This window comes from Talpa occidentalis, unplaced genomic scaffold, assembly GCF_014898055.3.
Source record: "Talpa occidentalis isolate TD23 unplaced genomic scaffold, MPIMG_talOcc4v2.1 talOcc4.11, whole genome shotgun sequence".
Taxonomy (NCBI): domain Eukaryota; kingdom Metazoa; phylum Chordata; class Mammalia; order Eulipotyphla; family Talpidae; genus Talpa; species Talpa occidentalis.
This window is the reverse complement of record NW_023601104.1, coordinates 67,063,600-67,080,100: the sequence shown is the minus strand read 5'-3', so window position 1 is coordinate 67,080,100 and position 16,501 is coordinate 67,063,600. Positions and strand designations below refer to the sequence as shown.

The 16,501-nt window shown below is 39.3% G+C and overlaps 1 protein-coding gene across 1 annotated transcript in view; it reads right to left on the bottom strand.

Moving 5' to 3' along the window:
* The window catches only part of ACTR10 (actin related protein 10), a 30,469-nt gene extending 27,849 nt beyond the window's left edge, over positions 1 to 2,620 (bottom strand). Inside the window, exons 1-2 of the mRNA XM_037503419.2 lie at positions 2,474 to 2,620; positions 573 to 645 (exon numbers count right to left, since the gene is read on the bottom strand). Of these exons, the coding sequence (XP_037359316.1) occupies positions 573 to 645; positions 2,474 to 2,550 (150 nt within the window). The 5' untranslated portion in view covers positions 2,551 to 2,620. The remainder of the gene's footprint in view (positions 1 to 572; positions 646 to 2,473) is intronic.
* Positions 2,621 to 16,501: the final 13,881 nt, after the last annotated feature.

The window sequence follows — 16,501 nt, the reverse complement described above, 5'->3', positions numbered from 1 at the left end:
CTGGTTTTAACATGAATTTTCATTGCTGCTGAATGGAAAATGTAAAATTATTCTTTCTATTGTTATTCCTAATCCGAACAGTTAGTTTTCTTTTTTAAAAAATGCTTTTTTCAGTTGTTTGACTTTGGAATTACTCATAAAGGAATGTAAACCTGGCTTATATTACAAAGAGGATAAGAATAACATTATTCTATAATTATGTCACATTATAAAATTTCTGAATGTACTTTACTGCAGCAAAAAAATTCCTCTTGTTATTCGATAATTCCATTTGCATAAAATGTACAGGAAAGACAATTCTGTAGAAAGCCAAAGAACATAGGGATTAACTGTAAATGGCCATTAAGGATCTTACAAAGTAAGATGACCAAAAAACAGGATGGTGGTGATGGCTGTACAGCTTGATAAATTTGCTATAAATTACTGGATTAATTAAACCTAAAAAAAGATGTTAAAAAATTTCTTCAGATAGATTATATATTTAGCACTATTCTAATCAATTCTACTTGAAGTCACATTTAAACATACTTTACAGTACAACATTTATTTTGCTAATTGTTAAAAAAAAATACCTTAGTTATGCCAGTTTTTTTAATCACACTAGGAATTATGCATCTTGGACCAGTTTCTCCAGCAAATCCACACCTGCAAATAAAAATAGAAACATTCAACTTACAACACTCAATCTATTTTTCACAAAAACAAGTTTTTCTGTATTTACTTGAAAGCAGTGGTCACAAAAACATCTTTGATGTACGCAAAGGGACAAAAACACCTATGGAAAAGTTAATACCATCTATTAGTAATGGCATACATATTCAAGGAAAAAAAACCAAAATTGTCTCTTATTATTGATATTCAAACAAACCAGTATATTATTTTATGGCAGCATTTACTTTTTCCCTCAGTTTTAAAATGTACCTGAATTTTATGTATCAAAGCTCTACAACCCTAGATCTGTACTATATTACATGACTTCACACATACAATATATATGTCTTTCATAACACTATCATTCTAAGGTTATTAGCTTCCATTTTGATGTGTTTACTTTTGGCCTATTTTGTAAGCTACTCATGTTTGACATAATTATAATCAACTTCATACATCATGAACTCATATAATAAGTTTCTACCATATTCTTCATTGCTATCATTTAAAAACTGCATAATATTTAATATTTTTTAAGTGATTCTCCTTTCTTGAGTACTTATGTATTCCCTTTTTTTTCATATTGGTAATAAAAAAAACTTTGTTAAAAATAGTGCTTAAAGTGCCCATCATGTAAGTTTAGTTTTAACATTATCTTTTTGTTCTGTCTAGTTTTCATATGTATTTCCTCCTATTCTCAAATAGCTCCCACCTTGCCTCCATTTTTACTTGCACCAGTGGTTCTCAAACCCCTTACTTTTATTTCACAAATTCATCTTATTACCTTTCCTGCTGTCTCGGTCAATCACCTTTCCATCAAATAGTTTTTTGCTTTTCATTTCTCATTTTATCCTTGGATGTTTGCCTCAAGTTACTTATTATGCTATTTAAAAACTTTAAAAAAATTAGTAAGGAAGAATTCTGCACAGAACAGCATCCGAGGTACAGTTTTAAAGAGGTTCTTTGCGCATTTACCTAACGCAGTTATTAAATACCTACTATATACTAGGTAGTACTTAGAGATTTATAAAAATTTCAAATGTTTCCATTTCAAAACATAAGAAGCACTACCGGTTGCCACTTTCCTCTCTTGAGTCTAGTACAAGGGTTCCTTAACCAGGAATCCAAAGACCACTGTGATGGTCTGCCAGCCACCTAAAACTATGTAAATATTTTAAGATTCATGGATTTGTGCCTTTCATTTGGTCGTCAAACAGATCTATGCCATCTAAAACGTGAGAACCATTACACCTGTGTTTACAAATTACCCTTTAAAACTCAACATTTCCTAATCTAAGATTGCATGGGAGCAAACAAAGGTTCTTGGAAATATCTGTATATTTCACCTCTGTTTACAAGTTCAGCCTCGTTAATTCGATTTCCTGTCTTAAACATATTTGGATTTCCAGCAGTAACAGAAGCTCCACTCAATAAAAATTTAATGATGAAGACTGTATCAAGAGTTAGAATAATTTTGCTAATTTCCTAAGGAAACAAGCCCTAAGGAAGGTCTAAGTGATTGCTTGCATCCCCTGTATGGGTGACTCCGAAGGGTCCGTTCGGTTTGGGGTGACAACCCGTGGAGACGGGGAAAGCAATTACCCCGGAGTCTCTTGGGCCTCTCTAGGGAGTCAGACCTGATCGCCCCACTGAATCCAAGAGGTCAGTATCGCCCACGGTGGAAATAATAAGGGCAGTCGTTTACGAAAGTGCCGAGGGAAGAAGTGAGGCGAGAGTGCAAACTGAGGTGAGGACTTAGCCCAGACTTGGGGTTCGGCCACCCATCCCCCTTCGCACTTCCGCCGACGCCGCGGCCACTCACTTGGTAAAGGCTTCCCCCAGGTCTATCACCACCGCCGTTTTCTCCCCTCCGCTTCCCAGGCCCTCGTAGAGGGGCATGTTGATGAGGAGACGGGCGAAGAGGTGGGGACGCGGGGGCCAACAAGCCTCGGCTCGGGGGGCGGGGCCGGGCTCTGGCGCGCATGCGTTGGCGACGGCGGGGGCCTCGCGGGGCAGCGGCGCGCCCGCCAGGCTGTCCGGGGTGTGCCTCACTCCGTGACGGAGCAAATCCTCGCAGGCGCCCCCATTTAGGGGACTGGGGAGGAAGAGGCGCGAGCAGTCGCTGACCTGGGTGCGGGGTCGCGCGATAGGTTGGAGGAGCGAGGAGGACAGGCGAGCCGGGCGTCCCGGGGGGGCGGAGCCGACCCCGGGCCCTTCCCGTCGGACACGCCCTCAGGCGGCGCCGGGGCCGAGCCTGCGGGCGCGCGAGTGTGGCGTTTCCTCCGCGCCGACGCTCCTGGGGGAAACGTGAGCTCCCAGACTTTGATTCGTGCAGTCTCTGGACAAAATTTGCTGTGCCAGGTGTTTTTGCCACCGTTTCTTCTTCGCAAGAGATACCGAAAATAGATATTACCTTCTTACCTAATGCGAACGGAAACTCAGAATAAGTAACTTTGCAGCGCAGTTCAACAAGCCGGGATGGGACACCAGGATTTTCTGACTTCAAAGCCTGCATTACGGATGCTTTAACGAAGAATAACTACATACAACGTTTTATTTTATAAATTCTGCTGCAATTATTTATTTAACCTCAAAGAAAGCAAAAATCATCACGAATCCTTGGAGGAACAGGCTGTTTGAGTGGAAGGAACATTGAACCAAGGATTCCTGTTTAAAGCTGCGGAACTGTGTAAACTAAAAAAAGCTGGTAAATCTGTGCCAGTATGTACATAGGAATTCTACTATAGGGATTGTTTGCACCTTCATTTTACATAGCTATATTCTTTCTGCTTTTCTGCTTGAAATTGCCCGTGAAAACTGAAGCTAGTTTATTCCTTATCTCAAAGACGTGGGAGGAGGAATGACTTGTTTTCCCCCAGTATGTCTTTCTTAATAGTCTAGCTGCCTAGAACTCCCGACAAAGAATGGGTTTTTCCGTAGTAAGAATTAGGGCTGTACAATGCATAAATTTGGACAGTGTGACATTAGTAGAACTCACTGATCAATGACCTTCCTGAAAGCAAGTTGCTGGAGGTAAGAGGATGAAGCTGGAGTTGTGATGGAGAGGAAATTTAAAAAGGAGTGCAAAATGATGACGCATTGCTTAATAAGGTCATAGTGTTTGAACAGGGCCCAAACAGGTTCGAATTCTGCTTCTGCCACTCTGTCAACGTCGCTAATACTTCTAATCATCCCCATCTTATTTGTAAACTGTCCTAAAACTCCCCAGGGTATTTGTAAGGCTTCATTGAGATTATATCAATATATTGAAACGACAGTGTTATTACTGCCCATCCTGTCTTTTTCCATGACTACTCATTAGCTGTTATTAGTCTTCTAGGGATGCTTTCACAAAATACCACAACATGGATGACAAAAAAAAATACATATTCTCTGACAGTTCTACGGGGTAGAAGTCCTAGATTTAAAGTATCAGTCAGGTCATACTCTATATAAAGGCTCAAGGGATGCGTACTTGACTCCTTCTGGTGGTTGCCATCAAACATGGTGTTCCTAAGGTTGTAGATGCAGCTTTCCAATCTGTAGTTCTGTTAAGACCTTAATTACATACAAGGTCCCATTTTAAGGTTCCCAGTGTACAAGAATTTGGGAGGTAGTGGGCTGGTACTGTGCATCCCAGCTCACCAGCTTGATGGTGCTCTCCATAACTCTGTCCTTAGACCACTTCTTTGCCCCTTTCTTTGACAGTCTCTCCCACTGCCGTACATACACAGCTAGAACTAATAACTTGTCGATTTCTATCAGCTGCTCACTTTGTTTGCTTTATGTAATCCCATCTAGTCACAATAATTTTATGAGTTAAATATTCATTTAACTGAAACCAGGAGTGGTTAAATAATGTGTCCACCAGCTCTGAGCTGGTAAATGGCAGAGTAGGAATTTGAACCCAAATAGTTTGACTCCAGAGCCAAAACTACATTGCATAATTATAAAGAAGTTATACATTAATTATACATTATGCTATATTATAGAATTTTTAGTCTTAGTATATGAAGTGACCTAAGAGGTTTTCAAGTCCAAACTCTAACCTAAGATTTTCCTGTCCATCTCTGTTGAGAGCTGTTCCCTAAATGGTTCCAGTGATGAACAGAGGGGCTCATAACTGTTTGGGACACACCAACATATGCTTACTAGTGAAATTAGAAGTTGGGGATAGGGCCTCCCTGGTGGCGCAGGTGGTTGAGCGCAGTGCTGTGAAGCTATCCGCAGCCTCTGGAATGCCGGTTCAACCCCCGTTGGCCACGGAGATGCCCACATGGCGAGGCAGACCTCTCCTGTCTTTCACGCTGCTCCCCTCAGCAGTGTATTTCAGTAGATCTGCCTGTTCTGTTCCCCCGCTCTGCCTCTGGTGAATCCACTCATCCTCTCACGCCTCTGGCCTGTACCCCAGCTCTTATATAAATAAATAAAATCTTAAAAAAAGAAAGCATAGAAGGATAGTGATATGCTGTCAAATGGCAAGAAGTGATGGATCCAAATTGCATAAGACTCTTCACTGATAATGCTGGGAGTTTGGACTTTGTCCTATAATTATTAATTACCATTCAAAATATTTGAAGGGAAAGTCAATGCTGTATTTGTGTTCTGCTTAATGAGTCTGTGTTAACTTCTTTTGGATAGACCAGAATGAAATGGAGGCCACTAAGACTGGTGGTGAAAAATCAATATGCAGGTTATTTGATGAGTCCATGACAAAAGTGATGACCGTTAATTACAATAATATATATGTGACAAATTATCATTAAAATGTTATCAATATGGGAGAAAACATAATTTCAATAAAAATTGCAACTTAGAGCTCTTCTCAAGCACCGTTAGAAAAATAGGTATTATTCTGATTTAATCAACTAAATTTACAATTATACTCAGTTATAATTCTATTAGTATATAATTCTATATACTCAATTATAATACTATTAGTGCCTCTTAATCATTTCTAAAGTAGATTAATCAGAATTAGCATTATGTAGCTTTATTTTTCACTTTTTTCAACTTCTGCAAGTTATAGCACCAAAATGAAAATATTAACTAGCTCTTGAAACCATGATAAACTATTCATTCTTAGTCATCAAAGCCCACGTCATAGATAACTATTACTTACTGTCTCCAGAAAGAGCTCACCATCTTTAACTCAGAGACTGCTGTTGGGTCCAGAATGACTGAGAACATGCCCTAATCTTAGACTTCCCAAATAAACTATAAAAGTGCTTTAATGTTTGGTTGATGAAGAAGAGTTTCCATCAGCCCCAATGACTCAAGTAGTCATATCTTGTGGATTCCTCTAGCTCAATCTTTTCCTATCCTATGTAAAATCCTTTAGTATGTTTAGTATAAATCTTCTATAAACAGGATTTTGACATGAGCTCCTTAATTGGGCTCTCTCTCCTCCATAATACATTGTACTGCAGGAAAAGTGAACACTTGAAAATGCAAATACAATCATGACACTTTTTGCTTAAAATCTTTCAGTGACATTCTGCAGTTCTCAGATAAGGCAGCACCTATATCAACCTGTGGTTAGTTTCCTAAATGTATTCTGCTGCTTCATACTTCCCATATTGCCTTTATCTTGCATCTTTTCATTTTGTCTTTCCAAACACATTGAAATATCACCTCCTCGGAAAAGCTATCCCTTACCCATGATCTGTTTAAATATTCATCTGGGCCTCCGTGGCATCCTGTGCACATTAAAATATTTCTGGTTAGTTTACAGTTATATCCCTAGTGCCTAATAGAGCTCCTGCATATAGTAGGTTCAGGATAAATATTTTATAATGACTAACATGTTTTTGTGAAGTTATATTTGCTGTGCTTTCACCTGCAAAGCATTGACTTCGTAGAACAGCACTTAATATAAGGCTGAGTATAGAGTATAGATACTCAGCAGTTTTTGAATGGATGACTGTGACATGAAAAGGTGGCCAGCTAAACTCCTCCCAGCTCACCTTATAGCCAGTTGGGAAGGGGCAATAAGAAACTGCTTTAAACTCGGTATATGCCCTCCATCTCTCTGAGTGACCACCATAGTGCTTTTGAAGCTAACCTCTCATTGACTGTTTCATGCCCCATTTTATGAATGCTCATGACACATTGTAATAAAACTTCATACAATGAACCAGAAAGAGTTCACAATGAGCTGGAATCATCCTGGTGCATTCCCCTGTAGGAAAGAGAAGTATTTCACTAGAGAATAGTACCAGGAACTGTGCTGAGGTCAGGACACATTTGGGCTGATTTATCACACTCTTCATTTCTGTAGAAGTACATAATGAAAATTTATTGGCAACTGTAAGATACAGCAAGATCCTGAACCATCAAATACAGAATCAGTTACCCTTTTTAAACCTGTAAAGAGAAAAAATAGACTAAAATATTTAATGAAGATTTTAAGAAACCATATATTAAGCATAAAAGTATTTGCTAAACTGGTATCCTATTTCATTAATGTTCTATAAATAATTTTTATGTTGTGCCTGCAAATGGTTAAACAAAATGAAAATTTTATGGTTTCCTCATATTCTTACCTCAGGCCATTATCAGTTTTGGAATCAACCTGATTTGGAATCAATTCTAGCACTTGGATTTTTGTTTGTATTGTCCCTAAGTTGAAAAATAAGGCTTTCGGGCCTCCCCGGTGGTGCAGCGGTTGAGCGCTGGGTTGCGAAACCGCCCACGACCTCTGTGGCACCAGTTCGATCCTCGGCTGCTCCCCGGCCACCGGAGGAGGGTCCCACATGGCGCGCAGACCTCTCCTGCCACGCCCGCTGCTCCCCTCAGCAGTGTACTTCGGTCCTTCTGCCTGTTCTGCTCCCTGCTCTGACTCTGGTGAATTCTCTCACCCTCTTGCACTTCTGACTGTACCCAGTGATTGTATAAATAAATAAATAAAAATAAATAAATCTTTTAAAAAAAAAGAAAAATAAGGCTTTCCCCCCTTTTTCCAGTCTCTTCTGCTAGTTTCAAGCAGAAAGGCTTGATATTTTATTGAGAGTTAGGATAAAATGATTAGATTGACCTGCTTTTCAAGAAATAGATTTTAAGTCCAGATCTTCCTCAACTTACTATGGGGTTACACCCTAATAAACCCATTGTTGGTTGAAAACATAAACTGAAAATACATTTAGTAGCCCTAATCTACTGAACATCAGAGTGTAGCCTGGTCTTCCTTAAACGTGCTCAGAATACATTAGTTTACAGTTGGGCAAGTCATCTAATACAAAATATTTTATAATAAAGTGTTGACTCTCTTATGTAACTTATTCTAACTTATTGTACTGAAAGTGAAAAAAACATACCTGATGGAATGCAAAAAAAGCACTGGCAACACAGTACACTGTGAAGTATTAGTTATTGACCCTTATGTGACTGAGAGTTGCCACTGTCCAGTATGGTCAGAAAGCATCTTACTGCTTATCGTTAGCTTAGGAAAAATTCAAAGTTTGAAGTATGGTTTCTACTGAACGCATATTGTTTCTGCACCATCATTAAATCAAAAAACTGTTAAGTTGAACCATGGTAAGTAGGGGACTGTCAAATGACTTAATGAGCACCCATCAATTACACTTCTGTTACTTTACGCCCTTGTTTCCATTCAAGGAACAAAGGGAAGGTGCATTTTTTTCCTAGTTCTCTGATCCATGTGTGGCTAACATGATAGTTTTGTTGAGGCATCATTAACTAATACTACTAAAGAAAAAGCTATTATTGGAAGACTTGACAAATTACACATTTCTATTATACAAAATTCCTCTTTTATTAACAATAACTAGCATTTCTTGATTGTCTAGCACAGGCCATCTTCATCATCTCATTTAATGCTCACATGTCCTCATTAGTCAGCAAATGAAAAAAATTCATGCTAAGCGAGGTTAAGTAACTGATACATGGTCATATTGCTTGTGTGTGACAAAACTCGGAATTGCTTTTTCTATCACCTTTTGAAAAAAATGACAGCTAAATTATAAATGTGGACATCAGGCATGCCCAGAGGGGAAAAAAAATCCAGAGCTAAAATATTTAAATAAATGTGACAAGATATATCTAAAATTAAACGGTGCATTGAAGGGTGTGATTTGTTCTGCTATAGAGAAACTATTCCCAGACTGTCTAGATTATGTCTCTAATCAATATGCTCAGTGAGGGAAAGATATTCCATTTTCTGAAAAAGAGCCCACACATTTTAGCTGCAAATAGTTAATTAGTCATTTCATAACTAAAAGAGAGTAATCCTTTAAAGTCCATATGGCATATGATTTCCATGCTTATTTTTACATTTGCATCAATCCCTAAAATCCCAACCCAACAAGATGACTTGGCAATGTGAAGAAATGTTACACATGTGTATTTTATCAGAATGTGCTTGTAGCCTATTTTCTCTGTCCTTATCAATCAGAGGTTGTTTTGCCCTCTGGGCTTACTGCTTTAAGTTATAAATTCAAATAACAGGAACAATGACTAAAAGTTTCATATTAAGCAATTAAAAATTGCGGTATAATTCACATACAACATTGCATTAATTTTAGATGATGTATATGATTTCAATATATATCATGTATTTATTTATTTAGCGTGAGTTGCAGTAAGTTGATTTAGCAATAAGTTTAGTTAGCATCCACCAGCACACAGTTAAAATTTTTTTTCTTGATGAGAACTTTTTTTTTTTTTAATTTTTTTTTTTTAATAGAGGCATCCTTTATTTATTTGTTTGCTGGTTTGTTTGTTTGTTTTGTTTATACATGCACTGGGTACAGTCAGAAGCATGGGAGGGTGAGAGAATTCACCAGAGCCAGAGCGGGGAGCAGAGCAGGCAGAAGGACCGAAGCACACTGCTGAGGGGAGCAGCGGGCGGCAGGAGAGGTCTGCGCGCCATGTGGGACCCTCCTTCACAACCCAGCGCTCAACCGCTGTGCCACCGGGGAGGCCCTTGATGAGAACTTTTAAAATCTACTTTCTCAGTAACTTTCAACTATACAATAGTGTTGATTCTAGTCTCCAGGTTGTACTTTACATCCTCAGTACTTATTTATCTTACAACTGGAAGTTTGCACCTTCTTCTGCTTTCATCTATTCCACACTCTCTACGTTTGGCAACTACCAGACTGTTCTCCATGTCTATGAGTTCATTTTTGCTTTCTTTTTTAGAATTCACAGGTAAGTGAGATCATACAATATTTGTCTTTCTATTCTGATATATTTTATTTAGCATAATGCCCTTAGGTCCATCCATGTTGGTGTGAATGGCAGAATTTCATTCATTTTAATGGCTGAGTAATATTCCATTGTGTGCATATATATATATATATATATATATATCCATTCACCAATTGAGGGACACCAATGTTGTTTCCATGTCTCGGAGACTGTAAATAATGCTGTTTATATTAATCAATTATTGTTAAAATATTTTAGATATGGTCTAAAATATTTCATGTGTATTGTGGTTATATTATTACAAAAAATTACTGTATATAGTTGCATGATGAAATATTTATGGATAATATGCATGAGATTTGCTTCAAGATAATATGGAGGGCCTCCCCTGGTGGCGCAGCGGTTGAGTGCTGGGCTGCGAGGCTGCCCACAGCCTCTGCAGCGCCGGTTCTATCCCCGGCCACCGGCGAGGGTCCCACATGGTGCGCAGACCTCTCCTGCCATGCCCGCTGCTCCCCTCAGCACTGTATTTCGTCGGTCTGCCTGTTCTGTTCCTTGCTCTGGCTCTGGTGAATTCTCTCGCCCTCCCGCACTTCTGACTGTACCCAGTGCTTGTATGAATGAATAAATAAATAAATCTTAAAAAAAAAAAAAGATAATATGGAGAGGGCAGATTTAATTTGTGGATGGAACACATTGGCTGGGAGTTGATTGTTGGACCTAGGTGAAGACTGCTTGGGGATGTGACAGTTACACTGCTTTGTATACTTTTGTGTGTTAAAAAGTAAAAGTTAAAAAAAAGTTTGAATCACTTTTTGGGATGTGTTTTGTCTTCCTTCCATTCCCTTTCTCAATCTATTACAACATAACTTTTGCCACTTGACCAATGTAGCTCTTGGTTAACACATCAGCGACTTCTTTGGTATCTAAATCAATTTTTTTAAAAAGATTTATGTTTAAAAAGATTTATATATATATATATATATATACAAGAACTGGGGCCTAGGCCAGAGCTGTGGGGGGTGAGAGGATTCACCAGAGACAGAGTGAGGTGCAGAACAGGCAGACTGACTGAAACACACTGCTGAGGGGAGCAGCAGGTGAGTCAGGAGAGGTCTGCTGCACCATGTGGGTAGCTCCCTAGTGGGGAATCGAACTTGTGCTGCAATGGCTGCAGATAGCCTCATAGGTTGCGTCTTAACCCCTTGAGCCACCAGGGAGGCCCATCAATCTCTCTCTAATTTTGCTTGTGTATACAAAATGCCAGTCATAGAGAGCATCTCCAGGTTCTTTGTACTTTTGCATGGGTATTTCTGATCAGGAAATCTGATCAGGAAATTTGGTGAAGATTCTTTGCCGGGTTCAGGGATCAGATAGCTGAAGGATTTGGAGGTGACATTAAAGATGGCTGTAGAAAAGTTGCCCAGATGTTGCTCCTAGCAAAAGTATAGCAGATATCCACATCAACAGCAGTTCTTAAGGCACAAGAACAGAAAGAATGTTAGTTTTTTTTTTTTTAAAGATTTATTTATTTATTTATGCAAGCACTGGGTACAGTCAGAAGCACGGGAGGGTGAGAGAATTCACCAGAGCCAGAGCGGGGAATAGAACAGGCAGACTAATGAAATACGCTGCTGAGGGGAGCAATGGGTGCGGCAGGAGAGGTCTGTCATGCCATGTGGGACACTTGCCGGCAGCCATGGATTGAACAGGCACTGCAGAGGCTGCGGGCAGCTTCGCAGCCCAGTGCTCAAGGGCTGCGCCACCAGGGGAGTCCCAAGAATGTTAGTTCTTTTTTTTTCTTTCTTTTTTTTTTTTTAGTTTTATTTATTTTTAAATTATTATTATTTTAATTTTATATATTTTCACACTATTTTTCATTTTTGCACAATGTATGCACTTTCTTTTCTTTTTTTAAATTATAGCATATATTTTTTATTTTTATTTTTTCCCCTTTTTTTTTTTTTTTTAAAGATTTATTGATTGATTGATTGATTGATTGATTCATACATACATACAAGCACTGGGTACAGTCAGAAGCGCAGGAGGGTGAGAGGATTCACCAGAGCCAGAGCGGGGAGCAGAGCAGGCAGAAGGACCGAAGTACACTGCTGAGGGGAGCAGCGGGCGGCAGGAGAGGTCTGCGCGCCATGTGGGACCCTCCTCCGGTGGCCGGGGAGCAGCCGGGGATCGAACCGGCGCTGTGGAGGCTGCGGGCAGCTTCGCAACCCAGCGCTCAACCGCTGCGCCACCGGGGAGGCCCTTTTTCCCCTTTTTTTTAATTTAAATTTTATTTTTATATTCCCCATACAATTACAACCCCCTTATTTTGACCCCAACCCCTCCTTTCCCCTTGAGAATGTTAGTTCTTTTAGGGGCAAGAGTAAGGTAACTGTAATGAGACCCAGTACCCTGTCACCTTGCAACCAGAGTGTCACCTGGCAAGAATTGATCTTGTTTTTCCTACAGTAGCCTCATCTCACAGGAATTAAGGCATCTTGGCCAGAATGATGACACCATGTATGGCAGTTTGATTTTCTTGGGGCCTTGAACTGCTAGATCAACCCAGTAGCCACAAACACCTTTAACCTGGGTCACTATTCTGAGTTTATTTCAGAATGGACAAAATCTTCAGAGCCTTGAGGGATTGCCTTAGGAAGAAGTAAAAAATCTCAGACTCCTTGATGGGCAGAGAAAAAGAGATGGCCTCCAAAGAAGCAAACTCTATGTCCTTCACCAGGTAAGTCAACTTTTATACCAAGTAATAATCTTAAGTCTTGCTTACAAGTGTCTGGCCATCTCTGCCAAGACTTCCATAGGTCCTTACTCCAGAATCCTTTCCAGGGCCTCAAGGCTCAACCAAAGAACTGGTATTCTCATCTGCCATTTGGTATATTCTCTAAGAAACAAAAATACCCATCATCTCTTAGCTATGTACTGCAACTGCTTCTTCACTAATTTTCCAACTTTAAATAATGTCCTGCCCCTCAATATTCTGCTTTGTTTTATTTCCTTGCACTGCTGTCCAAGAGATCTTTCTTTTTTTCTCAAGAGATCTTTCTAAAACCCAATCTTGAGCATGTTATCTTCCTGCTTAAAAACCCATAACGATTAGAAAAATTCCAGAGTACTGAGTATGACGACAAGGTCTCTCAGGACCTGACCCCTACTCTTAGCTTTGGCCTTGTCTTCCCACCATTCCCCTCTTAGAATTCTGCTTATTGTACTGAACTGTTGGTCCCCAAATGTGCTGTTTCTTCACTTATCTGCTGTGACTGTGCACGCTGCTCCTCTTCCAATCTGTACTTTTTCTCCCTTCAGGATTTAGTTCAGACATATCCTTTCTTGGTAAGTCTTTTCTGGTCTTCTTGTTTGTACCAGGGGCCATTCCATTGGGGTCCCTTAGCTTCTGTACAAACTTCTTAGTACATTGTTTAGTAATTTTCCCTTTTCTTATTTACCTAGCCATAGACCACAAAATCTTTGAGTCTAGGGATGGCATTTTAATTTTATATTCCCAGAACTGAATATAAAAAGTATTCAGTAAATTTTTTATGAATCAATAATGCATAGAACAATAAACAAAGGATATAATGAATGAATAAAACAAACCTGTAATTTTTTCCCTTCATTTGTAATAGCTCAAGAAGACAAGCTAACTTACCTTCAGAGGAGAGGGCCAGACTTGTTGCTCTAAATGACTATTCATAGTAAAATACCTACAAAAAGGGAATTAGGCTGAGGTTTATCCTAGTAAACTCTAAGGGAGCAAGTTCCTATGATCCTTTTCTTTGTACTGACCTTTAATATGACTGTTGTCAGCTGGTTTATAAAGACAGTTTACTTCCAGTTTTAGACTCTCCAGAGATAAATGCTTTGATATTTGAATTATTAGTCCCTCTTGCAAATTTGAGAAGGCAGTGGGGGTGGTGGTGGTGGTGTGACTAACCAGACATTGGTTATTTCAACTGGTATGATGTTGTTTAATGATACATACTTCTTCCTAGATACTGTCTTTTGCATTACATCTTTAGCAATGTACACTACTGTGTGGATGTGTCATTAAGTATGTCATCCTGGGGCAGCACTTCTTTCTATTTATATCAGCTAATTATGATTCAGTGTTTGTTTCTAGTTTAGTTAACTAGGACATGACAAAATGTCAGACCAAATAAAGTTGGCAGATGATTTGCTTTTAACACATAAACAGTAATCTCCCCCCACCCCCAATATGATTCAGTTTTTCTGGAAAAGTTAAAATGTGATTTGTAGTTTGGGACAGTACTCAACCATTTTAAGCACACAAGATAAAAACATTTCCTATTGGCCTTTTCTCTAAGTCGCACATTCATACTGTACAGAAGACATCACATAAAACATGCCCTTTTCCCATATATGTATGGGAAATATATGTACACATGGTTGTATGCAAATGTTTGAAAACTTCATCTTGTATGCCTTAGAAATCTAATTAAATCTGTAAACATATGCTCACCCCTTTATTTTATTTTATTTTATTTTTTAAAAAGATTTTTATTTATTTATACAAGCACTGGGTACAGTCAGAAGCACGGGAGGGTGAGAGAAGTCACCAGAGCGGGGAGCAGAGCAGGCAGAGGGACCAAAGTACACTGCTGAGGGGAGCAGCCGGGGAGCAACTGGGGATCGAACTGGTGCTGCAGAGACTGTGGGCAGCTTCGCAACCCAGCGCTCAACCGCTGCGCCACCGGGGAGGCCCTCACCCCTTTATTTTAAATGGCTTTAGTTTTAGTTAGTTTGTCATGGATGTATCTTTTTTTTAGCAGAGGCTTTTTAGGCTCTTTTAGATTATTCTTATTTTTCTACCATTATCAAAAGCTATGAAGAACATCCTTGAAAAGTCTGTTGTGTACTTGGGCAAGCATATCTATTGGATAACTTCCTAGAAGTGAAAGTGCTAGGTCCAGGATAATATAATTTGTCCTATCTATGTTGATAGTGCAGCCCCCAAAGTTGGACTGATTTACAGTCCCACCAGCAGTCAGATTGTTCACCTTCTCAAGCACAAGTTCTTTTAAACTTTAGCAAATCAGTTTTTTTTTTTAATTTTAGCTCATTTGATAGATGGAAAATGGTATCACATTGTTATTTTAATGTAACTTTTTGTCACTGTGACTGGAGTTGAGTACTTTCAATGTGACCATTTTGTTGCCTATTATATGTTCTTTGTCCATTCTGTTGAATTGTTAGTATTCGTTGCAACCCCTGAATTTCTATATAGGAAGTTTTTTTTTTTTTAATATAGGAAGATCTTAAGATAAGCAACTGATTGGAAAAGTTAAAGCCTATGGACGTTGCCTTGAAATTGTGATTTCAAAATACTTTGTGTAAGATTGGGGAAAAGTCAATTGTCCTTATCAAAGAATGAAGGGCAGGTTATGGAAACAGCCTCTCCACCTCCCAGTACCCTCTTGGTTTCATCGCTGCTTTTATTTTATTTTATTTTATTTTTTTTAAGATTTATTTATTTATTTATGTATTTATTTATGTATTTATTTATGTATTTATTTATGTATTTATTTATGTATTTATACAAGCATTGGGTACAGTCAGAAGCGCGGGAGGGCGAGAGAATTCACCAGAGCCAGAGTGGGGAGCAGAGCAGACAGAAGGACCGAAGTACACTGCTGAGGGGAGCAGCGGGCGGCAGGAGAGGTCTGCGCGCCATGTGGGACCCTCCTCCGGTGGCCAGGGAGCAGTCGGGGATCGAACCAGTGCTGCAGAGGCTGCGGGCAGCTTCACAACCCAGCACTCAACCGCTGCGCCACCGGGGAGGCCCTGCTTTTATTATTATTATTTTTTAAATAAACCAATTATTTTAATATCCAGTTTATTGCAAATATTTTTCCTGGTTCTTCTTTTTTTTTTTACCTCTGCTTAAAGTAATTTTTACCTTTTGGAATTTTAATTTTGTGTATGTTAAATACTATTTTATTATAGCATCTAGAATAACTATTATAAGAAAATGCTTCCATAATGCAAGATTATAAAAAAAAATACCCATTTTTTCTGATACATCTATGATGTTATATATCTACATTTAAATTCTGATCCATGGAGGGAGGGGGAGGAAAAACTAGCAGGTAAACTATAAATCAGGAGATAGTCAAAAGGGGAGGAGGAGAGAGAGGGATTAAAACAGGGGCAGGAAGAACACAAGCGACTATAGTGATGGTTTCACAGGTGACTTGGTGGTGGGAATTTTATGGGGACTACACCTTAGAGGAGAAATCAAGCATTGTACAAAAATGAACAATGGGGGTCCCCCTGGTGGCGCAAGGGGTTAAGTTGCAGCACTGTGAAGCTATCCCCATCCACTGCAGCACAGCATGAGTTCAATCCCTCGCCAGAGGCCAGGGAGCCACCCACATGGCACAGCAGACCTCTCCTGTTTCACCTGCTGCTCCCTTCAGCAGTGTATTTCAGTCAATCTGCCTGTTCTGTTCCCCACTCTGTCTCTGGTGAATCCTCTCACCCTCTGCACCTCTGGCCTGTACCACAGTTTTTGTATGCATAAATAAATAAATATTTAATAACAATGAACAATGATCTATATATATACACACACACACACACATTTATGTATATATTTTAAAAATCTGGGATATATTTTTGGCAAGAAAGAAAATAGTGAGCCAGC